General features: G+C 47.9%; 1 protein-coding gene across 2 annotated transcripts; it reads left to right on the top strand.

The window, feature by feature from the left end:
• The first annotated feature begins 54 nt into the window (after positions 1-54).
• INTS1 (integrator complex subunit 1) lies at positions 55-27,948 on the top strand. Of its 2 annotated transcripts, XM_080557482.1 has the most exons (47): positions 55-211; positions 325-615; positions 1,171-1,367; positions 1,603-1,740; positions 2,427-2,586; positions 2,879-2,984; positions 3,251-3,437; positions 3,547-3,692; positions 3,984-4,125; positions 4,476-4,652; positions 4,877-4,985; positions 5,586-5,706; positions 6,380-6,457; positions 6,967-7,124; positions 7,660-7,756; positions 8,185-8,276; positions 8,612-8,672; positions 9,035-9,232; positions 9,512-9,641; positions 9,827-10,006; positions 10,098-10,247; positions 10,817-10,996; positions 11,190-11,294; positions 12,219-12,386; positions 12,750-12,861; positions 13,311-13,469; positions 14,645-14,791; positions 15,163-15,261; positions 15,635-15,759; positions 16,473-16,727; positions 17,376-17,535; positions 18,157-18,297; positions 18,694-18,874; positions 18,955-19,078; positions 19,590-19,708; positions 20,757-20,844; positions 21,474-21,700; positions 22,260-22,383; positions 22,865-22,998; positions 23,296-23,488; positions 23,708-23,835; positions 24,322-24,434; positions 25,013-25,126; positions 25,995-26,065; positions 26,621-26,712; positions 26,826-26,935; positions 27,364-27,948. In XM_080557482.1, the coding sequence occupies exons 1-47, from the start codon at positions 154-156 to the stop codon at positions 27,477-27,479; spliced, it is 6,561 nt and encodes a 2,186-aa protein (XP_080413608.1). In that variant the 5' UTR covers positions 55-153; the 3' UTR covers positions 27,480-27,948. The 2 variants fall into 2 exon arrangements, with proteins under 2 accessions (XP_080413608.1, XP_080413609.1); XM_080557483.1 differs by lacking the exons at positions 23,708-23,835; positions 24,322-24,434; positions 25,013-25,126; ... (2 more) ...; positions 26,826-26,935; positions 27,364-27,948 and having other exon boundaries at positions 22,905-22,998; positions 23,296-23,434.

The raw sequence follows: 27,948 nt of genomic DNA, 5'->3' as shown, positions 1-27,948 counted from the left end.
CACCCTCCCGCCGCCAGGGGGCGCTGTGTGGCGCTGTGCCCTCGGGAGGCGCCGCCCCCTCTCGCTGGTTCCGCCGCGCTCCCCCCGCTTCCTCCCGGGGGCCGCGTCGGGCAGCGGCGGCCGTGCTGAGGGGGAGGCGGCGGCGGCGGCGCCATGAACCGGCCGAAGGCGGCGGCCGTGCGGCGGCCGGGGGCCGTGCCCAAGCCCTCCGGTGAGCGCTGGGGGCCGCGGGATGGCGGCGGTGGGGAGGTGGGGGGGGGGGGGGGGCGTTGCGGCGGTGCTGCGGGCGCTGCCCTCACCTGACGGCCGTGCCTCCCGTTGCAGCGCACCCGCCGCCCGGGGACTTCATCGCGCTGGGCTCCAAGGGGCAGGGCGGCGAGGGCAAGGCCGCCGGCTCGCTGCTGAAGCCGGCCCCCGCCGGGCTGCCCTCCGAGCGCAAGCGGGACGCGGCCGCGGCGCTGGCGGGGCCCCCCGGGCTGGGCGGGCTGGCCAAGCGCCCCAAGCTCGCCTCCACGCCGCCCCTCAGCGCCCTGGGCCGCCTGGCGGAGGCGGCGGTGGCGGAGAAGCGGGCCATCTCGCCCTCCATCAAGGAGCCCTCCGTCATCCCCATCGAAGGTAAGGCCCGCGTTCCCCTCCCGCGGCGGTCGGGGCAGGGCTGTAAGCCCGGCTGCCCGACAGCCTTTCTGCAAGCCCCCGCAGTGCCGTTCGTGCACTGTCCTCGAGGGTTTCCTCCTCCGGTTGTGTGGCGAATGTCATGGTTTTGTCTCCTCTTCCTCCCTCGCTAAGTGGGGTTGTGCTCACCCTGTTTGATGGCACTACGTGGAAAACTCGCTGAGAAAATCATTGGCCGCGTTGTGGTGTTTTACTCACATCTGTCTCCTGCAGACTGTGGATCCCACTGGTTGTTTCTTGAAGTGTCATCCTGTTGTCTGGCGTTAGATATGTTTGCAGAGGAGCATTTTAGCATGGACCAACCGAAAAGTAATCAAGGGGGTGTTGTCAGGCGCAAAAAGGGATTTTTAATAGGGTGTGGATAGGGAAAAAGCCATTGCAGGGGACCAAGGTAAGCAGATCCATTCTTTGCTTTCTACGTGGCTGGTGCTGGCGGCATCCTGGGGCAGGATATTTTGCCCAGTGGTAACAAACTCACGCCTGTGTTGGTTGCTGCAGTTGGCCCCACAGTGCTGCTGGAGGAAATCGAGGCAGCAGAGGCAGAAGGTAACGATGACCGCATCGAGGGGGTGCTGTGCGGAGCGGTGAAGCAGCTGAAAATGAACAGAGCCAAGCCCGACACCACGCTGTACCTCAGCCTCATGTACCTGGCAAAAATCAAACCGAACATCTTCGCCACCGAAGGGGTTATTGAGGTGAGGGCTGTGCCGTGTGGGGACTCCTGGGCTCTCTGAGGAACCTTTCTGTGTGTTTCTGAAGTACGTTTCTGAAATTCCTGCCAGTTGTGAGCATAGTTGCAGCTGCCCTCCAGCCAGAACATAATCAGCATGTATTTGTAAATACCACAGCTCTGTGGGAATTACTGAGATTTGTATTTCTTTCTTGGTAGATGGCTTAATTTTATTGTTTTTTTTTTTAATAATCTTCCAGGCACTGTGCAGCCTGCTCCGAAGAGATGCCTCCATCAATTTCAAAGCCAAAGGGAATAGCCTTGTGTCTGTCCTGGCCTGCAACCTTCTCATGGCAGCTTACGAAGAGGACGAGAACTGGCCAGAGATCTTCGTCAAGGTTGTTGAACCCAGGGTGCTCCTGCAGGGCTGAGGCAGTGGTGGGCGCATGGGTAAAACCAGCCAGGGTTGGGAAGTGGCTTGTGTTGGGGGCAAGAGGATTTATTATCGCTGCACAGTAAGGGGGTGTCCCATGATCTATCCCTCAGCATGGAGGAAGCAGTAAATGGGGACTGGGCTGATGCTGTATGGACAAGGGAAGAAAAACCCAGTCCTTGTTTTTACCAAGGAAAACCTCCACAGGCTGTTGAAGTGCTGTGGTCTTGTTTGCCTTTCTCTGCTCTCTTCTGGGATGCTGTTGATGGCGTTTGATAACATAAGTGTCTCAGAGACTTTGTGCTCTCTAGTTTATCTGCAAGGATAAAGGTTTTTGAAAGGCAAGATTCTATATCTTGGAGGTAGGAGTTACGGTTAGATCTTTGTTAGAGCTTAATTGGATTCCCTGACGGAAAGGGATAGTGCCCGTAGAGCTCAGGATGCGGTGGTTTGTTGCTCTGCTCTCATGTGACTTGCCTGCAGTCATCTGGTGATAGTTTTTTCATCTATGCATGGTTATGGTAGTTTCCTACTTCACAGCTGCATGTTGAAAATAAATGATAACTTGGGAAACTCAAATATTCCTGCGATAAACTAGTACAGAAAAGCTTGAGCACGGTTTGTGTTCTCTGTGGCTTTTTTTTCCTTTAGGTTTACATTGAGGACTCCCTTGGGGAGCGCATCTGGGTGGACAGCCCTCACTGCAAGACCTTTGTGGATAACATCCAGACAGCTTTTAACACCAAGATGCCTCCTAAGAGCATGCTCTTGCATGGAGAAGTTGGCCGTAGCAGTGGGGATCTTAGTGCCGGTAAGAATGTGTTTAGGAAACAGGAGCCAAGTCTTGGAGACTAGGCTTTGAGTTTCCAGCATTGCTTTTCCCTTCTTTAGTGTCACTTCATTTCTAGTAGATGTTTGAGGGCAAGCAGTTAAAAAGACTTGAATAAAGTGCCTGAGTGCGTTTTGATGTGAGAAGGTGACCAGTTGTGGCCTCCTTCAGTGTTGCTGATGTGGGTCCTTGAAAGAAGCTGAATGTGTAAGGGTGTGAGTGATTGATCTCTGGAAAGAGAAGTTGTCTCACAAAGCACGCTGGTCTCTTGTAGGGAGTAGCCCTCACCCTTCCATGACGGAGGAGGAAGACAGTCAGAGCGAGCTGCTGATTGCAGAGGAGAAAATGAGCCCGGAGCAGGAGGGCCAGCTCATGCCCAGGTAAAGTGCGTTCTTCTCCTGGTGTAGGCATATGGCAGGTCTGTCTGTGCTCACCCCCCTCGCAGTGCTGCAGCAATAGCTTTGCAATAGCTGTCCTGTGGGACCTGCTAGAGAATGTTGAACATCAGGAGAAATGAATAGAGAGCGATTATTTGGGGTTTTTTTTGTAACCTTTGTCACAAACAAGAAAGAAGGCTGATCTCTGGACACAGCATGACCCGGCTAGTTTGTGCAGAAGTGAATAAAATGCAGTTTGTGTGGCCCAGGTACGATGACCTTGCAGAGAGTGTGGAGGAGTACGTCCTGGACATGCTCCGGGACCAGCTCAACCGGCGCCAGCCCATGGATAACGTCTCCAGGAACCTCCTCCGTCTGCTGACAGCAACCTGTGGCTACAAAGAGGTGCGACAGATGGCTGTGCAGCGGCTGGAGATGTGGTTGCAGAATCCCAAGGTAAGGATAGAGAATGAACCGTGCCTTTTCTGGGCCTGGTCTGGAGGTCCAGTTCCATCTCTGGTCTGTGATGGCAGGTGGCTGCAGTAGTTCTGTTCTTCCTCTGCAGCTGACCAAGCCAGCTCAGGACTTGCTGATGTCAGTCTGCATGAACTGCAACACCCACAGCTCAGAGGACATGGAAGTGATCTCTAACCTGATCAAAATTCGTCTTAAGCCAAAAGTCCTTCTGAACCACTACATGCTGTGTGTCAGGTGAGTGAGCGACTGGGTCTGTCATGGGAAGAGAGCACTCTGGAAGATGTACTCGGGGTCCTGTCTCTAAGAAGTGTTTTTAAATACCAGGTGTGGCTGTGGGGTGTTCTGTGTCACGTTCAAATGAATTTCATTGGTCTGGAAGTCTTTCAGTAATCCTTTGGCATTGCTGAATGTAGGTGCTGCCCCACCATCTTCACTTTTTGTGTTAAATACTTTAGAGAAAAATCAGAACAATGGACCTAGCTGAAATGAAATCTTGGCTCTGATACCTCTGGTCTTCCCTTGCAGAGAGCTGCTGAATGCACACAGGGATAACCTGGGCACGACAATTAAGTTTGTGATTTTCAATGAGCTTTCAAATGCAAGAAATCCCAACAACATGCAGATCCTGTACACTGTTCTTCAGCACAGCTCAGAGCAAGCTCCAAAGGTAGGTGTAGTGTCTGGTGTGACTGCTGGTGGGGCCAGACCCCTGCTTGAGAGCTTTAGCTGAACCGAGGCTCAAACAAAATCTTCCCTCAGACAACTGTGGGATCTGCATCATACTGGTTTGGAATTACATTGTTGCACTTGTTAGGAATAAACGTGACGGGCATTTTCTAACTCCCACATTCAGTGTGACCAGCCCTGTGGTAACAAAACTTCATGAGAAACGTGTTATAGCTCCCTGGGGTCTGAAGGACGAGCATATTACCAGCATTGTTTCCGTGTGTCGTTTCATTCTGTGGTCGCAGATATTTTACAATGCACTGAAAGCTTTCTTTTTCTGTATGGTCTCAGTACCTAGCAATGGTGTTCCAGGACCTGTTGACTACTAAGGATGATTACCTGCGGGCTTCACGGGCACTGCTGCGAGAGATCATTAAACAGACAAAACATGAAATCAACTTCCAGGCCTTCTGCCTGGGCCTTATGCAGGAACGAAAGGAGGCCCAGTACGCAGAAATGGAATTCAAGGTACCACTTTGTTTGACCCATGTGCCTGCTGGATGGTACCAGTGGTGTACCAGACTCTTCTATATCTCTTTTTCTGGCAGATCTTATCCCTCCCCACACCTCTTGTTATCTGAGTAACTCGGTATTTGTGTCTTACAATTCACAGCAGCTCTTCTACATCCCGTTTTGATGACAAAACACTTTTCCAGAAGGAAGCTTTGATTTGACTCACTCCTGTTTTTTAGGAGCGGTTTGTCATCCACATAACTGATCTGCTAGCTGTCTCCATGATGCTTGGTATCACAGCCCAGGTGAAGGAGGCTGGAATTGCCTGGGACAAAGGAGAGAAAAAAAGTAAGCAGACAGCCTAGATTCCACTTGAAGATGGATAGCTTGTTAAATATCTTCTGGCAGTGTTGGAACTGGGGGAACATTGCAGCTAGGATTAGAAAGGGGGCTGTAAGTCTCCATTTGAAGTAAAGGTATGGGGTCGCTTGCTATTATCCTGATTCTAACAGAGTTGGGAGATGTGGCATCTGTGTGGCTGGGTGAGGATACAGGCACTTTTTTTATCTGTGGAAAACATGGATGAGAGACTGGGGAGAGGGGACTCAAGATGGGGTCATGTTTGAAGGAGCAGCTGTAAGGATTACGAAGGACTTATTGCTGAGAGGGCAGAGCTTTGGGGGGCATTGAAGTGACTGCCCAGATGTCTTCTCACAACCCTAATTCATTTGTGCTACATCTCAGCGTTTTGTTGTGCTTCACTCTGACACATCTGCATGTTCTGTCAGTGCTGGCTTGCTAAAGGCTGTCAGATTTCTCTCCCCAGTTTACTGACTCTTTATGCTCAGAGTCCTGGTTACCGTCTGGTCTTGAAATGACTGCTTTCTCCTGCTTTGGTCTGTATGAGGCTCTGATATGTGAGTGGTTTGTAACCTGACTGTCTTTCAGACCTGGAAGTTCTGCGCTCTTTCCAGAACCAAATCGCCGCTATCCAGCGCGATGCTGTCTGGTGGCTTCATACGGTCGTTCCGTCTATCAGCAAGCTGGCTCCGAAGGACTACGTGCACTGGTAAGATGCTTGGGCATCTGCTGATTTATCCAGTCTGTTTTCCAATGGTTTACAACACGTTAGGAAGACCCATGCATGTGCCAGGGTTTGGTTAGATCTCTCTTCCCCTTAACAGACAGGGAGCAGAAATAATGTTTTAGAAGGGTTCAGGTTGGGACTGTCTCCCCCTCAAGAATGCCTGCAAATGCATCCTCTCACTGGAAATACACGATAATGGAAAACTTCTGATTTGTATTATTTGGGTTCACCCTTTTGGCTCAATAGGGAGTTTCCAGTTACCTGGTCAGGAATGATTCCTGTGGACTCCTTGTTGTCCTGCCTGACATCCTTTTTCAGGCTGTATAGTTGAGGGCCCCATAGATAATATTGTCTTCTCTGACTGCCTCTGGAGATGAGGTTGTATCTTAGGGTGTGGTTCAGGCATTACTGAGGCAGGTCAAGCCAGAACTAACAGCATATGAGGTGTGTTCACTGGAAAGTATAAAAGTCCAATGTCTGTACCACATAGTCCTCTTGGCTATGAGTAGCACTGTCAGTTTTATTAGGTTAGTTTATCTAAGGAGGCTCTTGCATGTGTAGAATGGGTAGCGTTAGGAGTTTGGGCAGAGTGGACTGCTGAATGTGTTCCTGAGCTTTACACAGGTAATGTTTACTGTTCTCTTCATCTTGACAGCCTCCACAAGGTGCTCTTCACAGAACAGCCAGAGACGTACTACAAATGGGACAACTGGCCCCCCGAGAGTGACCGCAAGTGAGTGCGTGCTCCACCCATGGCTGGGAACATGGACCAGAGCTGTAGCTGGAGGCAAAGGAATTAGTGTTTTCTGGTGCTCTTTATGTAGCTCTTTGTTGGAAAAGCTTGGAACTGTGCCTGATTTTTTCATCCTCTGCTACAGTGCCTTAAAATTGGTGAATGTTCTTTCAGTCTCTCTCAGTTCCTATTCTTGATTCTCATTCCGTGTGGCAAGCTGCTCTATATTTTAATGCTGTAACTGCAAGAAGGGCAGGCCTGCGCTGTATGGTTTGTACTGCTGTAACGCTAGGGAACTCTGACTCAAGCAGGCTGAAGTGCAGAGGTACAAAGCAATGCAAACAATTTGTTTCCAGCAGCTGCACTCGGAGCTGCAGACCAGGGAAAAGTTTGTAAACTAAGCTGTGGGTTATTTTCTGCTCAGATGAGCTGTAGGGTCTGTGGAGGGTTTCGGCAGTGTTCATGCTGCTGTCAAGGGAAGCATGATTGATGTCTGTTTTCTCATGCAGCTTCTTCCTTCGCCTCTGCTCTGAGGTGCCCATCCTTGAAGACACGCTGATGCGGATCCTCGTGATCGGTTTGTCACGGGACCTCCCTCTTGGCCCTGCGGATGCCATGGAGCTTGCTGACCACTTGGTGAAGCGGGCTGCAGCTGTGCAAGCCGATGGTAAGACTGCATAAAGCTCCAATGGTAACTCCAGTGTGTCCACTTGTCGCCACCCAGGGCTGAGACAGCTCCTACCCTGTTCCAGAGAGCCTTTGCAGACTCCGAGTTAAGATACAGTGAGTTAGAAAACTTGCAACAAAGTTGAAATGGATTTTTATCTTCTGAGCCCCAGAAGTTCTGAGCAGACTCACTGCTTACCTGACGGAATGCACTTGAGTTTTGAAAAAGATGTGGATAGCAGGTTGGATTCATTGTGGGGGAAAAAAAAATGTCCTTATGAAGAATTTAAATCAAATTTCAGCTGAAAACACGAGTCATAAGGATATTGAGTCTTTTTTTTTTTTAATATTGCTGCTTTTTAAGAGTTGTGTAGTGGTGGTTTGTTGTTGTTGTTTCTAATTCTGGAATATCGTGAGAGCAAGACCACAACAGCATAGTCGCTTCAAGTTGAATTTCTGTTAGTGTTACTTTTCTTGAAGGACTTTCTGCCAGGTGGGCCAGTCAATAACTTGTTTAGTCTATTCTCCTCTTCCAGATGTTGAAGTCCTGAGGGTAGAGAGAATCCAGCTGATCGATGCTGTCTTAAATTTGTGCACTTATCACCATCCAGAGAATATCCAGCTGCCCCCAGGGTAAGGCTTGTCAAGTAGATAATCGTTGTGTGACGTAGCTCACTTTCACCTTGTTGTGACCTAACTCACTTTCACCTTGTGACTAACAGCACTAGCTCACAGACTTCAGGATGCTTTTTCCCATTAGAATTTTTAATAACAAAATCACCAGGAAACCTTTTCAAAGTCATGTTCTGGTGGAAATTTCTCCAGGGCAAGAAAGTTCTGAGTCATGGAATGGAATTTCCTCTGCAAGAACTCTGACCTTTCTGCTTTAGAAATTTTCAACTGAACTCTGTTGTCCCACCCGTGAGAGACTTTTTCTTTTTTTCCTTCCTGAAAACCACTGAGCTGGTGTGGCTGATTCAGTGCATGATTAAGAAGAGGCGGCTTGGGATGCCCTCCAGTAACCAAATCCAACCACGTGTATCTGTTGATGTCTCTTGCAGGTACCAGCCTCCAAATCTAGCTATTTCTACCCTGTACTGGAAAGCCTGGCCTCTCCTGCTTGTAGTGGCTGCGTTCAATCCTGAGAACATCGGTGAGTGTGGACGTTTCTCAGGATTCTGGTTCTGCTGCAAAAATTGGCGAAGGTGCTGGCTGAAGTGTAGTTGCCTGTGTTGAAGTCATATGCTGGGATGGCAAGATAACTGCTGTTAGCTCACTGTGCTGTAATGCATATTCCTTGTGTGTGCAAAAATGCACAGTGGGGTGGTTTGGACCAGCATGTGGCTGGGATTACATTTTCCATGCCCTGAGTGTGGCAAGATGTTCCAAACTGAGTGTGTGTCTTCCTGTCGTGGATTGCGATAGGATCTCAATAACACCCTGACTTGTTTCCAGTATTCCTTACTACCCTTCTCTTCTGTGCTGCAGGTCTGGCTGCGTGGGAGGAGTACCCCTCTCTAAAGATGCTCATGGAAATGGTCATGACCAAGTTAGTATTGTCTAAATCCCCCCATAAATCAAATAAGGGCACCGAGCGTATATTTCTGAATGAGGTTTGTGCCAGTTGGCTCCTTCCTTTCTAGTGGGACATGTAAAATAAGCAGGCTGGCAGCAACACTATGGTTTGAGTGGGAAAGAATCCTTCCCCCAACAGAAATATTATTAACATGGGAATAAAACTCAGAGCATGATTGTTATGAGATTTACTGAGAAGGTCTCAGTCTTCCTGGCTCTGTTGGGAAGCTGCCTTGCATTTTCTGTGTTCCCTAATGGAAATGAGGCCATAGAGGCATTATGACTTTCATAAATTCTGAATAGGACAAGATAACTGTTTTGGACTTGTTTTCTCAGCAATTATTCCTATCCTCAATGTACCTTGACGGATGAGGAGACGCGCACAGAGATGATTAACCGCGAGCTTCAAATCTCCCAGAGAGAAAAACAGGAGATTCTTGCATTTGAGGGTCATCTGGCTGCTGCGTCCACAAAACAAACTATTACAGAGAGTAGCAGCCTCTTGCTATCCCAGCTGACAAGTCTGGATCCTCAGTAAGTAGCCTTCTGCAGTCTGGTGCTCTCAGGAGAACCCAGTTAATGCTAGTCAAGAAATTCTACTGCTGATAGGGTGGTTAGTGTGGGCAAGAAGAGCCCCAAAAGTTGGTTGCATGTGGGATATGTGTTGCATTTAGTCCTTGTCCTTCTGTTGTAACCTGCACGTGGCTGTCACACACTGCTGACCTGATTAGTCCTCATCAATACCAGAGTGAAAGTGTGCCTTGTCTGTGAATAACTTCTTGTTTCACAAGAAGTTTCACTTCTTGTTGACAGGGGGCCCCCACGCAGACCTCCGCCGCATGTTCTGGAGCAGGTGAAAAGCCTGAACCAGTCACTTCGCTTGGGCCACCTCCTTTGTCGCAGCCGTCATCCTGACTTTCTTCTCAACATCATTCAAAGACAGGTGGGCTCTCCTGATGGGTTGGCTAAGTTAGGATCTGATCCCTCATCTCTAAAACTTGAGCAGAGCGAGGGACAGAAGGGAGCTGAGTGAGACAGGGAAAGGTGGTTTACTGGTCAAGGGTTAAATGATCAGTGTGCTGCGTCTGTGTTCTGCTGATACTGCATTGTCATTCTTCTGTTTCTTAGGCCTCGTCACAGTCAATGCCGTGGCTGGCAGATCTGGTTCAGTCCAGTGAGGGCTCCTTGGACGTCCTGCCCGTGCAGTGCCTTTGTGAATTCCTGCTTCATGATGCTGCTGATGAGTCAACCTCAGGTGAAGAAGAGGAGGAGGGTGAGAGTAAAGAGCAGCGTGCCAAGAAACGCCAGGTCAGCGGTCTCTTGGAGATCAGTTCTGTTACCTAATTTCTGTGCATCCTGGATTTGGTTTCACTGGAAAGGCCAACTTCTTGTTCCACAGAGACAACAGAAACAAAGGCAGTTGCTTGGACGGTTGCAAGACTTGCTGTTGGGTCCCAAAGCAGATGAACAGACAACCTGTGAGGTGCTTGACTATTTCCTACGACGCCTGAGTTCCTCCCAGGTGGCCTCACGGGTCCTGGCCATGAAGGTGAGTAAAATAAATATCTTGACTAGGGTTTATCAGAAGCTAAGGGCAGATTCCTATATTCTTGTGACTGCTGTGCAGTGAAATTTTCATGTCAATTTTCTCTAGTAACTCATCTCAGTCTCCAAGGCCCATCAAATGCACTTCTGCTTCCTGCTGCTCAGAAGCCTTCTCTGTTCAACAGCCAAGTAGTACTTTTCTTAAGATAGATCTGGATTCTGCTATGTTTCCTGTGAAGTTCAGGTGTAGACTCAGCACATCATGTAGTATGAGGAGTAATTGGCAGCAGCTGTGGCCAGTGGGGAATGTAAATCAGTAAATGCCTGGAGCTCTAGAGCATAGTCAAGGCAGGCAGAATTGCAGAGTTCAAAAGATTGTGCTTACAGAGGACTGAAACTTTTAAGCACAGTAGCTGTCAAGCAAACAAGTTATATGTTGTGAGACCTGTTGTGGGCTGTGTGCGCTGCATTTGCATCACTCCGTGACACTTGAAGCTTGATGCTGTTCTATTCACTAGTATGAAACGAGTGGTCCAACTGTGGCTTCATATGCATGGGCTTTGATTTCTGCAGGGCCTGTCCTTGGTGCTGTCAGAAGGGGGACTGCGTGATGGAGAGGAGAAAGATCACCCCATGGAAGAAGACTCTGGGGATTCTGAACTGCTGCAGGGGTATCAGTGGCTGCTGAGAGACCTCCCGAGGCTGCCACTGTTTGATAGTGTTAGAGCAACAACAGCTCTTGCCTTGCAACAGGTAGGCCTTTGCTGTAAGGGATAAGTAGCCAGCTGTGGGGCAAATTATTCTTTGTTTTATTCGTGCTAAAACAAATCTGAGCAAACTGCATGTGGCGGTGGTATCGACATGTTTATGTGCATACAGACGAATGTTTTGCTGGTGCTTGCTTTCATTACCTCTTGATCCCTAATGAACGGAATTGTCCTTCTAGGCCATCCACATGGAGACAGATCCGCAGACCATCAGTGCTTACCTGGTGTACCTCTCCCAGCACGCCCCAGTGGAGGAGCAGGGACAGCACAACGACCTTGCTCTGGTGAGAAGGCGGGGTGCAGGGGCAGAGAGGTTAGGAGGGATACCTGACATGTTGAACTCCTTGCCCATGGCAGTGGTAGGCATGTGACTTGCTGTACCAGCAGGATGAGGTTTTTAGGAGCATGTGAATTTGATAACTGCGTGGTCGTGTTTCTGGGTATGTGTTGGAAGGCAACCTGTGTCTTTGGTTTCATATCATTCAAACAGAAAATCAGTAACAAATTCCAGTCCAGCAGCCCATCTCAGATGGCATGGGGAATGCAGGACTGCGTAGTGGTTTGAAGGCAATGCCACCATCTGGTAGTGTTTCTCAAGTAAGCAGGTGCTAAACCTGCAGTCACGTACATCGGGTGAGGGTGGGAGGCCAGGAACCTTAGTGGTGGGATATGCATTCTTCTGTAACCAAAACTGGATTTCTGATTCTTTTTTTTAAGGCTTTGGTGATTTTGGATGTTTGGCTCATATGCGATGATTATTCATCGTTCTCACTCTTGGGTGCTCTTTTCATTGCTTTTAAGTTCACTGACCAACATCCTTTGTAACAGTCTTTGAGATTCAGTTGTATGGATCTAGAGGCTCACAGGTTCTTTCTGTCTGCATAGATCTGTTTAAGTGTGTGGAGATTGCTAAATAATACTGTTTCTTCAGAGGAATGCCTCTTTTTACTTCATAAATACTGGCAAATGTTCCCTTTGCAACGGGATGCATCAGAATGCAGCTGTACTACAACTGGGGACGCTGTGAGGTATCACAAGATGCATGCAAAGCACTTGAGTTCTTCCCGATTTGACAGTTTCGCTCTTGACTCTTACATGTTGATCTCCAGTGTTAACTGGGCTGAGGATGCGGAAGATGTGGCGGAATAAGGCAGGAGGACCCGTGTATGTTGCTTAGTAAAGCTCACATGGAAATTTTTCCTTTGCAGGATGTGGCCCGGCTCATAGTGGAGCGCTCTACCATCATGTCTCACCTCTTCTCCAAGCTCTCATACTGCGCTGAGTCGGATGCGGTGCTTGTAGCTCTCCTCTCCATCTTCTCTCGCTACATCAAACGCATGCGCCAGAGTAAGGAAGGCGAGGAGGTGTACAGCTGGGTGAGTGCCTCTCTGCCTTTCTTAAGCGGGTAGAAGAAGGAAGGATGAGTTTAATACAAGAGATGCCCATTGTGGGTTACTGAGTATGTAGAAACCATGTCTAGTTCAAGGATCCCTGATCTGAAAATAATTGGGAGTTGGCATAGTGTCAGAGCCAAGTGTGTGTGTACACATAGAAAGCATTTCCTTTTCCTTTTGTATCTTCTTTTTCCACTGTTGGAGGTGCTGGGGCTAGGTCAAAGTCTGACCAAACCAAACCTGTCCATTCTCGTGTTGTCCTTTCACCTGCTTCTCACAGATCTCACTTTCTGTTCTTTCCCCACCATTGTTCATGTGGTTTTCTTCTGCTTTTTTTTTTTCCAGTCGGAGTCCCAGGATCAGGTGTTCCTTCGTTGGACTAGTGGTGAAACAGCCACTATGCACATCCTCGTGGTTCATGCCATGGTTATTCTCCTGACACTAGGGCCACCTCAAGGTGAGTGAAGTATGCTCAGATGTGTTCAAGGGGTTGTGGACTGGACAGAGAGCCTTTCCTCTGTCTGTATAACAAATTAGGCTGGTGTTAATTCTTCTGCTCACAGGCTTCTCCTTCGCAACGTTTGCTTGTAGCAGTAGGAATGTCAGAATAGTGCTACACGGAGTGAAGCATTTGCAGGCTTATTTGCTGCCTTGCGCAGACAGCAGGAAATATTAAAATGATGGTGTGTCCCTCCCTGCCGAACAAGAAGGATGCAGAGGGTTGTTGTAGGGTGAGAACTGGGCACTCAGATATATAGATCATGTTTCCATTTGGTAGTATTCATTCCCAAGTTGTTTCTAGCCTTTGAGCAAGAAGGTATTCTGGTGCATTGACTTGTACAGAGAAGCGTAGAATGTTTTAAGTGCTTCTGAACATAAGAGATTTTTGTGTCTGCCCTTAAACAGGGGATGGTGATTTTTACACGTTATTGGATATATGGTTCCCGGAGAAAAAGCCTCTTCCTACTGCTTTTCTGGTTGACACCTCAGAGGAGGCTTTGCTGCTTCCTGACTGGCTAAAGCTGCGCATGATCCGCTCCGAGGTCCCACGTCTTGTGGATGCAGGTGAGCCTGTGGGATGTTTGGCCTTTCAGACCCTCCCGTAGGAAAGGGAGAGTCTTCCCTGCTCAAGCCCTCTGTGTGCCCAACTTGGATGCCTTTGGCATGGCCATCAGCCACTGCAGATCCTGCAGCTGAACAGAGAGCTGGGATTTAAAAGGCATTGTCTCTGGATTTTGTGACAGTTGCAACCTGAGCGTGCAATAGATTCTTCGCTGTGTCCTTTAGGGCTGTCAAACAGATACACAGAATATGAGTTGGTTCTGGTTCTGTTAGGGGTTGTCCTGATGTTTATTCCATCCTCAGCCATGATTTGTAGCCCATGTACCATGGGTTTGAGAATGACTACAACCTTGCTGAACTACCACGCCCCTCAGGTTAATCCCCACTGCGTTAAGAGCAGAACTTGGTGAAAGCTGAGGCTGAAGGAGGAGGTTCGTGCCTGTAACAGAGCTCCTTACTGCAGTGTTGAAGGCAGGTCCTCCCACTCTGATCCAAGTGCTGAATCTCGGTGGCTTTTATAAGCAGTGTCTCTTACTTTTAAAGCATGGGAGAGTCTGTATGACTACTGTGCTTTCTGTGTATTTAAAGGAAATAAAGGACTGTGAATTGGATGCCATCTCTGTTACAACAGTTCAGATTGAATTAAGCTACACAGTCAAAGACAAAGCACTGCTTCCACAGGACGTAGCATGCTTGCCATGTGGAGAGCAGCGGCTGAAGGCTGTGAGCTATATCTGTAGTTACTTGTATCCTTGCACAGCTTGTCAGTGCTGTCTGTCTTCTTGGTGTTCAGAGCTTTGTCCCTTTCTTACTAATTAAATGACAGCTCTCTATAGCCAGTGATTGAATTATTCAATAATTCCTGCCTGGAGCCATTAACAGATAGGGTGGAAGTTATTTTTTAATATGGATGATTGGGTTCCTGAGGTTTTGATCAAATTAAATGGAAGATCAAATTAGTCAGTGAGTGAATTAACTGAAAGATGCAATAAGAAGGTAATGATTTGCAGAGCAGTGAAAACATAGTAGGCAGCTGTCAGACTTCTGGCTTTAGGCTCTCTGCGTCCCTGTCATTAATGTGCCACTTGGTCCAGCCAAAAGTACAAATACCAGGTAATAAAGATGACCCTGTATAAGCAATTTGGAGGTCTGAGGACTTTGGTGTTTGTGCATTTCAGCTCTGCAGGACCTGGAGCCGCAGCAGCTACTTCTCTTCGTTCAGTCCTTCGGAATCCCAGTTTCCAGCATGAGCAAACTTCTGCAGTACCTGGATCAGGCGGTATCTCATGACCCACAGACATTGGAGCAGAACATCATGGACAAGAGTAAGAGCTCCATATGGGATTACTCATTTTAATTTTTCTTACAGTCACATCCTGTGACTTCCTTGAAAAAATCCAAACTAGTTCTGCAAACTCTGCTTTTGCAGCCTGTTGTTTCTCCCTGGTGCTTGTCTAGATGGCTCTTGGCCGTATTTCTTGAAGTAGAGAAGGATTTTTCTGGATGGGATTATAAAGAGTAGAGAGATAATCTGGAGGCTAACTTGTAAAAGAAATAGGGCTGACTTGCGACATGTTTACAACGTTCATAGTAACAGCAAAATCTCTTCGTCTGGTAGCTACACCAACAGCAACCAATTCTGTACTGCTTTACTAAAGAGGGTGAGACAACACGTTTGTATTTTGTCCTTTTTCAGACTACATGGCTCACCTGGTGGAGGTTCAGCATGAAAGAGGAGCGACAGGAGGCCAGACTTTCCACTCCCTGCTCACAGCCTCCTTACCAGCCCGCCGAGGTACTGCCCAGCATAGCCTAAACTTCTGAATGTCAGTCTTCTTGCTCTCAGTGGTTGCAGAGGAAAGATGTTTGGACCAGGAAAAACTGTTTCAGAAGTGGCTGTGATGAAATGCATTAGCAAACTACAACTACACACTAGTCCTTCCTAGAGTTTTTCACTCCTGTTAAGGGGAGAAATTCCGGTATTCTTGGAGTTTACTATAATGATTTGTTCTGAGCAGTTACAGAAAAGAAGGTCTTGCTTGGCCTTGAAAGAAAGCTACTGAATTCCTCAGTAGAGACAGTAAAGCTGAAGGTGATCCAGTGCTAGGGTTCCAGATGTTAGGCAGCATAACAGCATTTTTCTTTCTTTTCTTTTATTGTTATTACAGACAGTGCTGAGACTGCGAGGTCAAAATCTAGCCCTGAGAACAATCAAGGCCAGAGTCGGATCCGAACTTTAAGCCAGGTTCGGGTTCTGGGCCCAGAAGATGACCTAGCAGGCATCTTTCTGCAGGTACTGGTGTAACCTCAAGCTGATTGTCCCTCAGCTGCTTCCCTGTGGCACCTTTGCACAAACCATATCCCTTATACTTGCATCTTTTTGCCCTGTTCCTCCTTCAGCGTTTGCAGGCAGCAAGTAAGAAAACCCTGCATAAAATAAGGCTGCACCATTACAGCCTGGTGGAGTTGATACTGGATGGATTTTTTTTCTTGTAATTTGAACATGATGTGGCTTTTGATCATGCCTAATGCTGTCAGTGCTTACTAGCTTGTTGCCATCTCTGCACATTGTTTGTTCTGTGTATAGTGCCTTTTTTCTCTGCAGTGCATGGAGGATTTGTGAAATGCTCACAGGGCCTTGGCAGCAAAGCTATATGTAAACAGCTTTTGTACCCTGGCATGTCTGCTAGCAGAGCCTCACTCTCTCTGTTGATTTCAGGACAAACCTACGGGGAGCTAATTGGCCAAGTTGGTTGCTTGTGTTTGGGCAGTGTGGTGATCCCCCCGCAGTGTTAGTGTTGACAGTTATATTGGCGTTGCATAGATGCTGTGCCTTTTCCTGTACCAGGCACTAAAAAATTGAAGAAGCTCTTTGAAGGTTCTAGTTAGTCCACAGTCAGTATGATTGTACAAGGTAAATCAATCCTCTGCCTCAGGGATGTTTATGGTATAGCAAGTCCTTTCATTTGTTTTCTCATAAATGCGCTCTTCTCTGTATCCTTCCAGCTTTTCCCACTAAATCCAGACCCACGGTGGCAGAACTCAAACCTGCGCCCGCTTGCCCTGGCGTTGCAGCAGGCCCTGGGGCAGGAACTGGCTCGTATCCGCCAGGGGAACACACAAGTGACCGGGATCACCGCGCGACTTCTCCAGGCAGTAGCTGCGCTGATAAACTCACCGCACAGCGGAGCGCTGGTGATGGCGATGCATCGTAACCACTTCATCTCCTGCCCGCTGATGCGCCAGCTGTACCAGTATCAGGTGAGCAGCACAGGACGAGAATCTTTGTATCATTGAACAAAGAGGGGTGAGGAGGAAAGGAAAATCTGCAGTGCATCCACTCTGCTGTGCACAGACCCTGTACCCGTGTAGTGCCGGACATACAGCCTGGGGAGCATGGTGTAGAGGGACTCAAGCTGTCTCATGGACACATGGATACAGGCTGGCCTCGTTAGTCTAGCAGTGCTGAGAGCTTATGTGCAGGGTTAGGTGTACATTAACTGATCTGGTAACTCCGTGGCACTGTGGGTTGGCAGCTGTGGGTCTCTGGTTTTGGAAGCTCTGATTTGTGCTGTTTTGCAGCATGGACATGTCTTGCAAGCCAAGGCATTTGGAGACAATTTGAGAGTAGAAGTCTGTAATTCCTTAGAGAGCTTCGGAGCTATCACATGAAATATCTCATTCTTTTCATCATGATGAAGGAAGGCACAAAGTTACCCTTAGTTATGCTTGGAGAGGTATTCTGGCTGCGACAGAGTTTTCTGCTTTGTACATTAGAGGCTGTTGTGAGCTATGGTTCAACAGAGGAGGTGTGCTCTATGTATTCTTGGCAGTACATGCCACTGTCCTGCTATCTTTGCTGTATGCTTGAAGTGTGTATAAGCAGGTCTCTTTTGCTGCTCTTCCCAGCGCTGCATGCCCCAAGACACTGCCTTCTCCTCACTCTTCTTCAAAGTCCTCATGCAGATGCTGCAGTGGTTGGAGAACCCCGCAGTGGAAGATGGTCCTCTCCGTGCTCAGCTGAAGGCCTTTGCTGTGCAGTACTCCTCAAGGCACAGGATCAGTGACGGTACTGGCATTGGGTAGATTGTGGGATTCAGAGTGGACCAAGTGGGACAAGAAAGGGAAAGAAATGAAACTGCACCCAGAGCAGAAAGTCGGGTGGGCTGCTTTTTATAGAGGTATGCTGAGCAGTGAAGAGAGGGAAAAATCAGTTTTGTACTGTGCTATAAAACTCCATGAGGATGCAAACAAGTAATATGGCTTCAGGGGTTTGGAGTAGACACCTACTAGCATCTCACCAAGCAGAGTGGATCTCAGGGAGAAATTCCAATTGCTCAGGCCAGGAATTCTGTGGTTGCTGTTGTCCTGGAAGATAAGCACACAAGAATGCTCGTGAAACAAGGTCACATCATGACTTGTAGAGTTACTGTCATCTGCCATCTGTAGAGAGGAGACCAAGAGCTTATGCATGGAAATGGCTTTGTGGTTATAGAGTATTCTCTTAAGCCATGTGTCCCTGTAACATGCAGAAGAGCTGTCCAGAGCTACACTAGGAGTGAAATGATAGTAGAGCATAGTAGGTGTGTGTGTTTGATTAGTTGTGCTCTGCAACCACCTGGTGCATCTCTAGAAGAGAAGCCTGATGTGGCTTTGTCCCTGTGATGCCAATGCTGTAATTTCTTTGCAGTTCGAGGTGGCTTCTTGCACCTCACAGAAGCTCTGACTTTCCGTCGCGACCCTGACTTGATCAGCTCCACAGTACGTGCCATCATTGCAACACTGAAATCAGGAGAGAAGTGTAACGTGGAGCCGGAGCTCATCAGCAAAGGTGTGTCTGTCCTCTCTACTTCCCCACAGCTGCAGCAGGCTGGACTTCCAGCCCTTCAAGGGAGCGCTTCGTGTGTAGGCAGTGGGAAGCTGCCTTCTTCCTGGATCAGAAAATGCAAACTGGTCTGAACTTGGTCCTGTCTTGTATTACCTCCTTCCCCTGCACTGGTATGTGGGTTTATAAACTGCGACCTGTGTCTGGGATTAAGTCTTTCAGCAAACTGCTGGTTTCCAGTAACCCTATGAGAAATAGAAGCCTACTGTCCAAGATACTTCTGTCCTCCTTACTGAGCCATGCTCTGGGAAATTCGGGACTCATTGCCTTTGTGATACCCTTATGATGTTCCATAGCTTTCACCACATCTTGTACTTACTGACACGTTTCTGCCTCTGCTAGCCCTTCAAGGTCTGATTGAAACTCACTCTCCATACTTGGAGGAGCTCCTGACGGTCCTCTTCTCAGCTACTGTTGAGACCACTGCCAGATTTCCTGCCATGAAACCAATTGCTGTGGTGAGCTCCTTGTTGCTCCAGGACAAAGAAGAGACACCAGTGAAAAAGGAGCTGGACAGTTGCAGGTGAGCCCAGGCAATGTTGGGAAGTCACCGATAGGCCTGGTTTCATGGCATCACCACTGATACTGGCTTTTTCTCCTCAGCACTGAAGCCGCTTGGCTGGGGCCCTCCTCTGGCCTTCTCAATGACTGGCTGGAGATGTTGGACCCAGAGGTGATAAGCAGCTGCCCGGATCTCCAGCAGAAGCTACTGTTCTCCTGGAACAAAGTAAGAGTTGTTGGGCAGAGGGACTGCTGTGCTGAAACCGCGTTTCTGGGGTGTTGACCTGCACCTGGAGACAGGGCAAGGGAGAATTCTGTGGTTTTCCACATTGCTATGTCAGTTCCAAAGCCATACACGCTTACTAAGAGGGGGATTCTGGTACATCAGATCAAGGCATGTTTCATCTGATCTTTATATTTCTTCAGGACTTCAGAGCTTTACAGACACAACGTAGTCCCATAATAGATCAACCAGCTGTGTTTTCGTTGGTATTTTTGCGGGCAGACAAATAGCCTGTCCAGAAGTGCTATGCCAAAGCTAAGACTAAAACTGAATTTCATGGATTCTGCGATGGTCTTTTAGACAGTACTGCAGTTCATATCCTAAATCCATCTGTTGTCTTCTCTGCTATCTGCTTGCTTGTATTGTCATCCTTCTGTAAAATACAAGGTATCTCCTACATCCACCTCACAGTAATGATCTCTTTATACAAATCTTCCTCGTTTTGTACTTTCAGGCAGGGTCCCAGGTGCCCTCCTTCCGTCCATATCTCCTGGCTCTCCTCACTCACCAGTCCAGCTGGACCACTCTGCACCAGTGCATCAGACTTCTGCTGTGCAGAAACCGGGAGCAGAGGTGAGTTGTTTTTCGGGCCAAGCAAATCGCCCAACTTAAAACGTTATGTCTGAGAGAGCAAACAGAAGCTGAGAGCAAGAGCTGCTGCGTTCCACGGTGCGTCTGCCAAGAGATGTCACCTAGCCAAAAAAAGGCTTTGTGAGAGGGATGCTGATTTCAGTCATGCTGATTTGTGTACCTTGATATAAATATTACCTGCTGTTTGATGGAAGGAGCACATAAAGATTTGGCTGTGTTTTGAACAGGAAGTGCTAATCGCTGGGTAATCTATCTAGCATTGCCCTTGTTGATAATCTTTATGAACATGGGGTTTGAAAGATGGCTTGGATAGCGAACTGATGGGAGTCTCTGTACCTGGGCAGGCTCTGCTGGATCTTTTGCTTGTACTAAACTCTGTTACCAGTCTTTCTTTATCCCCCTTCCTGGCATCAGGCCCCCAGTTCTGATCTCTGGAGCAGCCCCAGCTCTCAGCTCCTGTATGTTGCTCTCAAACAATGAAGCTCTACAGCAGTTGTGTAGTACCATGTTTAAATTTGTTGAACTTACAGACCAGGAAACATTAACACTGGTAGCAAGTCAGGCCATGATTTAACTAGCAGTGTGTCTAAAGCTGGCAGTATTTGTTTGTCACTATTTTATTACTGATTTCCTGCTCACTAACAATTTCAGTAATTTCTGCAATCCAGGATAACAGGTAGGATGTTCTGGACTCTGGGGCAGTATGGTCACCGGTCTGCTTGTACCAGTTGTTTACGTTTATGACAGACTTCTGGCTTTGTGGTCCAAGATTCTGTAGCCACCGTACTCTTAGTGAATGCCATTAGTTCAGCTGCATACCCTGTGCTGTGCTTACTTCAAGAAATATTTAGTCACAATCTGGGAACAGAACCAAACCCCTTCTTGGGACTTAATGGATCCTATTTTTACATTTGCAGATGTTTTTCTTCACAGTATTTGTGATGTTTAGAGACGATACCATGTGTTTGTGTGCTGCCTGAGGGCTGCTTTGACTCTAATGGCAAATCTGTCTTCTTTTGTCTTCTGGCAGGTTTGACCCAACTGCATCCTTGGATTTCTTGTGGGCCTGTATTCATATCCCTCGGATCTGGCAGGGAAGGGACCAAAGAACTCCTCAGGTAGTGGCTCAGTTCTTCCAAGATTCCTCTCCAGAGGGGGGTGAGAGGTGATGTTTTCACATTGCCTGGCTTTCCATGGCCGAGAGGTGGCTGAAGTGATAGGGGTGCAGCATGCCAAGTTTGCTGCCTGTACCTCAGCTGGTTGCTGAGCTGCTCTGCTCTGCTAAATATTGCAGTGGCAATTTGGGGTCCAAAAAGCTCATATGAACACACATAAGTTTGCCCGCTTGACATCTCCTCTGCAGCTTCTGCAGAGTTGCCAGAATATCCATTAAAGATCTAGTCACAAGGCTACAGCTGTGAGCAAGCTAAAACACGGTGTGGGATAATTCCCACCGCACCGAGAGTAGGGGACTGCATCTCTTTTCCACAGAGGAATTTTTTTTGGTTTGATGATTCAGTTATGGCTTCTGTCCCATCATGCACGCTGGGTTGGAAGTAAATGAGTTCAGAAATAGTAGAGGGTTAAAGAGGTTTCTTTGGGGGGTTGGGATACGTGCTTTCAGACTTTGGATACAGGGCTGTTCCTAAGTCTGCTCATAAGAGATGCTCCTTTCTATGCGGGGAAGGCATAACTAGAAGGGACTAAGGACCTAGGGATTCATTGTGAATGTTGTCTTGCATTACAGAAGCGCCGTGAGGAATTTGTGCTCCACCTAAAGGCATCAGAGTTGATCAGCATGGTGGAGTTGATCCTGGCTGAAGCAGAAACCAGATACCAGAACACAGAAGAGGCCTCCTGCACACTCATCCAGTCTCGACTGCCTCTGTTGCTCAGCTGTTCTCATGGGGACCTTGAGAGCATCAAAAAAGTAACAGAGTATTTGACCAGCTGCATCCAGCAGTGGGGAAGCAGGTGGGGTTGCAAATGGAGAGCACTGTCTACTCTAATTGTAGTTATTTGGGCACAGGCAGCCAGGTAATGAGGGAACTTGCCAGTATATCTTCGTTAATAATAGTGTTCCACAGCCCATATGACAACTGCTTACACACAATATTCTCCCAGAGATTTGGGGGAAATAAGATGCCATTTTAAGTGCTACTGGAACCAGGAAGGTGACCTTAAATGAAATTGCAGGGCACTTTTGCTTTCAGGAATACAGGATAAAATGCTTGATATAACTTTTTTTTTCCAGCATTGGAAGTACCATAGTGGTGTAGATCCGTGTAGATTGTGTGTGGATCCCTGTGGACTGTTGGACTGTGCATGATTTGAAAGTAGTTAAAAGAAGCACAGACTGAAAAAACACTGATTCAGACTGAAAAAAACGCTGATTCAGATTAGTGGTGGCTGCACTCTTACACGAGCTTTTTGCCAAATGCAAGAAAGTTGTTCTGAATCTGATAGGTCTGGGATGTTTTTTGGTTGAACTAAAGGAGTAACCAGAGAGTGACATTTCCCATTTTTTCTTTAGCTCTGTGGGAAAATGCTGCCAGGACCTTCTGCTTCAGATGTACCTGCAACTACCTGAGCAACTTGTGTCTATGCCTGAGGTGCTTCTGAGCAGTGAAGGAGCCAGAGACAGCAGCACTTGCAAGGTAAATTTAGAGACACAGGAAAGCCCCTCTCCAGTTGTGCACCCAGATTGAATGCTACTGTGATGCCCGGACTAAAAGGAGAGGACTGTCAAATGCTGGCTTGGTCATTTTGGTTTCTTTACCTTGCTCTTCAGTTGCCCCTTCCCTGCCCGCACTCTCAGGAGCAGGGAGTTGAGGTGTAGTTTATTTTGCAATGTCTGACTATAAAATATGTGAAGCTCTGCTTATATAAATTTTTGTGTGCCAAAGGCTTCTGTAAAGCACAAGTGTGCAGGCGTCTGATCCTGCTTTGATGTCTGTAGGGACTGTGGACTTCAGATCCTGTGCCAGCTGGAACGCTGCATCTGCTCACAGGTTCTAGCTGAAAATAATTTCTGTTAACCTCATCTGTAGTTGGAATGTATTTGGGAAACACTGCTGAAGAGCCAGGGGCTTGCTTTTGCTTTCAACTTAACTGTTCACTCACTACTTTTCTTTCTAGCTTGATGCCCTGGTTCACAGATTCATTAACCTCCTTGCAGACACCAGTGACTCCAAGTCGTCTGAAAGCCGCGTGTGGGATGCCAACATGGCCTGCAGGAAGCTAGCTGTGGCTCATCCTATCCTACTTCTTAGGTACCACTCTCCCCTTTCACCCTCTGTGTGGCTGGGTTCACTGAAAAGCGTCCACCGTTGCCCTAGAAGGGGAGCGAGTTTGGAGTAATCGTGATGGTTGTGACAGAATCTGCATTCATGTGTGAAAGTTAAGAGCAGCAAAAATGGGAAATGGTGCTTGCTGATTCCATGGATACAGGGATTAAACCCGGAACTCTGGGAGAGGATGAGGGATGCTAACAAGAACTGAGGTGTAACAACCTGTAACTGTATCTAGGAAGAGGCTAGAGCTGAGTGTTGTTCTGTTTGGTGTTTCAGGCACTTGCCAATGATTGCAGCTCTGCTGCATGGCCGTGTTCACCTCAATTTCCAGGAGTTCAGGCAACAGAACCACTTGACCTTCTTCATCCACATCCTGGGGATCCTGGAGCTGCTTCAGCCACAGGTCTTCCAGAACGAGCACCAGGCGGCACTATGGGACTGTCTGCTGTCCTTTATCCGGCTGCTGTTGGTAGGAAAAGTCCCCGCTCTGCATCCGTGTGTGGGCTGCCAGCCGCTAGAGGGAGAGCCTTTGCATGATTTAGAGCTAAAATGTGTATCAAGTACTGGGGGGAGCTTAAAGGGGAGGCCTGAGATCGGGAATCTAATCCTCGGAGCCCAGAGGTGCAGCATGGGGCAGCGCATCACTGCTGTTTTGTTGTTAACTCTCATCTTCCCTGCCCTTTCTCAGAACTACAGGAAATCCTCACGGCACCTGGCTGCTTTCATCAGCAAGTTTGTCCAGTTTATCCAGAAGTACATCACATGCAATGCTCAAGCAGCGGTTTCCTTCTTGCAGAAGCACTCCGATCCACTCCAGTAAGCTTCCTTACTCCGGTTAGCCCAGTGGAGGGCTTGGTCAGGCAGGCTGCCATGAGATAATTGGACAGGAGACAGCAAGAGGATGTAACAATAGCTGTTAATGTGGCACTTTTTCATCCTCAGGTCACTTAAATGTCTGTTAAGATGAGCAGTCTCCCTTTTTATAGGTGAAAGCTAAGCCCAAGGAAGTCAGGTGACAATTCCAACTCACATAATGCCTTAATGACCCTGGAAGGCGCTGCGGTGCCCTGCAGTCACTTCCAGAGAGCCAGTAGGAGGGTCTATACCCTGAGCAGTGGGTGCAGGATCCCACCTGCAGATGTAGGTACAAATGAGTTTGAATTTATTATGCTGAAAGGAGAAATCTTGTTCCTGCTTCTAAGAAATTTGTTTCTATCCTATTTCAGTGTACATATGTGTGCTGTTAGTTGTCTTCACACCCTTATTGTTATTTAAAGTTAAACATGCCACCTGTTCCTCTAGTGACCTGTCATCAGACAACAGTGACCTCGCAATGTTGAAGTCCCTCCTGGCTGGGCTGAGTCTACCTAGTAGGTGCGGTATCTTGGACAGGGGCTCTGAAGAAGAGAAGGATGGTGAGTCTGAGTGTTGGAAAGCTATTCCAGCTAGTGAAAATGCAGTACGTTTTGAAGTGCAGATGCTTTTCATAAAAATCATAGAATATTCCAAATTGGAAGGGACCCACAGGGATTCATCGAGTCCTTACTTCCAGTGAAAAGGTATTTAGAATGGAGAATAGCACTTGTATACTCAACGGTTTGAAGCCAGTATCTGGGACGGGTGATAGATTGTTTTCCCCATCACTGGTATTGCTGCTGGTGTGGAATAGCTCTTAGAGTGAGTTTCTTCCCTGTGGATTTTACCTTCCTCAGCCTCACGTCAGGGTCAGCCTGTCAGGAGACCCTAAAGTTACCTTGACTTCTCCACTCTTCTCTTTACAACTTGCATGGGAGAACTATCCAGTATTAAGACAGGTCAGGAAGGTTTGCTTTCTTTGCATCAGCAGAGGGGTACCAGAAGGTGCAGTGGGGCTAGAGGCCGAGAGACAGGAAATCTATTAAGGTATTGCTGATCAGCTGATGGCTGGTAGGGAACACTGGACCTGTCTCCCTGTTAAAACTACGTAGAAGTGACTGTTCTCTCTCTGCCCCAGAGGAAGCAGCAGCTGGCTCTCTCCCCCTTGTCAACGTGTCTCTCTTCACTCCTCTCACACCGACTGAAATGGCCCCGTATATGAAGAGGCTGTCTCGAGGCCAAACAGTTGAGGGTAAGTGAGGACCTGCAGAGCTGCACAAGAACGTAAGGCACGTGCAGACAGCTGCCAGCCCTGTTACTTAAATGACAGCTGCAGGCCAGTTTCCAGTTTGTCTTGTTTGGAAGTCTCCAGCAGTTAAGCTGGGGTTTTGTTTTGGATGGACTTGTCCATAACCTTCTGGGATTCTGTGACAGAGGCTTCCCATGATGCTGTTGTCACTTAGCGTGGCAGTACTGCGACTGCCTCTGCTTTGGAGCTTTTCAGGGATCTTACTCTGGGAGGTGATATGAGTAATTCAGGACACGCTACGGTTCGTGTTCAGCCAGCACGGATGGTGACCCAGCTCTGGAGTGCTGTTAGGAGCACCATTTTTTTATGCCATAAAAATACCAAACTGATTAGAAATGGGATTTCTAACAAACTTCTCAAATGACCTTCGTGAAAGAAAATCATGTTAACCTGGCATGTGGGAACAACACGCTTCATCTCCAAAGGTCTTCTGAAATCACAGGTGTCCGGTGTTCATATCAGACTTAAGTTGTGGTATTGGGGTGACAGTTTTCCTAGAAACAGGGGGAAGAAATCCTGTCTGGGCACTGTTCTTGAAAGAGGCTTTCTGTAAAGACCTTTCAGTTACAGAAGAAGGTGCTCTGGAATTGAAACGTCACACCCCACACCACTCCTTCCCCTGCCCATGCCATGACAGTGCTTGGTGGCCCCACCTTGGGCAGGTTGTTCTCATCCTTTTTGAAGAGCTGCCTTTATTACTCTAGCTGTGTGTGCAGGTAGTAAAAATTGACTGATTGGAGACGTGGGTTTATAGCTCTTTTGCTGGATCAGTAAATTTCAGTCACCCCTCTCAATCTGTGTCTTTCACCAGACATCTTGGAGGTGCTGACAGACATTGATGAGATGTCCAGGCGGAGGCCAGAAATTCTCTCCTTTTTTTCTGTGAGTATGGTGTCACAAACTGCCACTAGAAATAGAAGATTCTTTTCACCACGGTCTGTGTTGCATGGCCAGCCTAAGTGCTGTCCTTTCTCTGCTTTTTGGGAGGTTGTTACATTTCTCCGAAAATGCTGCAACTTCAGCTGGGCTTTCTGACAGCAGACAACATTTACCTCCCTACTGTCTTCTCTCTGTTGCATGCTGGGTCCATCATCATCCACTTTAGCTTTTCTGTATATCAGAGGAAGAAGTAATCTTCTGTCCCCTTCCCAGTAATGGGGCAAGAAGAGAGCAGAACAGCTCTGTTCAAAAAAAAAAAAAAACAAATACTGAAATATAGGTAAATTTCAGCTGTCCCATGTGCCATAAGTTTACAGGAGGGTGTTCTAAAGCATTCAAAACAAGATGATCCCTATTACACAGAGGGATTTCCTGTCTCAGCTAGTGCCTGCTGGATGTGCGTAGGGTTGGGTGGATGCTGAAGGGGCAGTAACACAAGTCTGCACAGTTTTGATCCCTGGATGGCTTTGTAATCCTTACTTGTGCATCTGCTCTCAGACAAACCTACAGAAGCTGATGAGCTCATCGGAGGAGTCCTGCCGAAATCTGGCCTTCAGCCTAGCTTTGCGCTCCATTCAGAACAACCCCAGGTGAGGACCGCGGGGACTTGGCTACCCTGAGTCACTGATGGGCACTGGCTGCCCGCTCCGTGCCTGTTGATGGCGATCTGGACTGTGCTGACGTTGTGGTGTTTTATTCCCAGCATTGCTGCAGACTTCCTTCCTACCTTCATGTACTGCCTTGGCAGCCGAGACTTTGAGGTGGTGCAGACAGCGTTGAGGAACCTGCCTGAGTATACCCTCCTTTGCCAAGGTATGTTGGCATCTGCCCTCTCTGGTATTTGCGTAGTGGCCTTGCAGGGGTCAAGGCTGAGCTCCTGTTCTGAAAGCAGCCTCTCTGGGAAGCTGCTAGGAGTCAGCATTGCTTAGACCAGTCCATCAAACGTGCGGGTGCTCTATATCAGTAATAGCTTTGGTCTGAGCATCACAGAGATTTGCCAAAGAGACAAGGAAGGCTTCCTTGAAGACGATTTGTTCCCTTGGGATTTTCCTCTCTGAGTTGTGATCCCTCACCTAATCACTTATCCACAGGGCTGCTAGATGGTGGTGGATTATGCCCCGTTCTTACAGAAGGAGAGAACTTCTTGCACAGCTACAAACGTTCATCCAGGTGTTCACTGCTGGATTGCTCTTTCCGTATGTTGGAGCTCTCAGTCCTCATGGTGTCTCTCCCTTTCACAGAGCACGCTGCAGTGTTACTGCACAGGGCTTTCCTGGTGGGGATGTACGGCCAGATCGACACCAGCTCTCAAATTTCAGAGGCCTTGAAGGTTCTGCACATGGAGGCAACGATATGAACACGTGGTTCTGGGAGCTCTGCTTCCAGAGGAATTAATTTAACTGGACTCATCAGCTGCATTGAGGCCCTGTAAGAAGGCACTTTATTTCATCCCACGTGCTGGAGGATCACAGATGATGTAGCAGGCCAGACTCTGCTGGAAGAGGAGGGCGTGCTGACCGAAGATCAGAACGGGCAAGGACAGAACTGTCTGGCTGAGATGCCATTACTGTGGGAGAAAAATCTCCTGAATATTGTGCCAAACAGGGACCAGTCCTGTCACGGGGTCTTAGAGCAGTGGCTGTCACTCCTTTTATTTTTTTCTCTAAGAGGGCAGAGCTGCTTGGGAGAGCAGAAGGGAGCATTGGCCCTTGCACTTGAAGTCTGTGTTGGAGGAAATGTGGACACGTGCAGGGGAAGAGACCATTTTGTGTTTTGGGGGGAGAGTAGGTATTTTTTTTTTCCAATTAAAATTATCTTTGTTTCCA

The sequence above is a fragment of the Anser brachyrhynchus genome (genome assembly GCF_964034855.1).
Source record: "Anser brachyrhynchus genome assembly, chromosome: 15".
Classification (NCBI taxonomy): domain Eukaryota; kingdom Metazoa; phylum Chordata; class Aves; order Anseriformes; family Anatidae; genus Anser; species Anser brachyrhynchus.
Note: the sequence above shows the minus strand (reverse complement) of the source record. Positions and strands in the feature narration are given on the sequence as shown.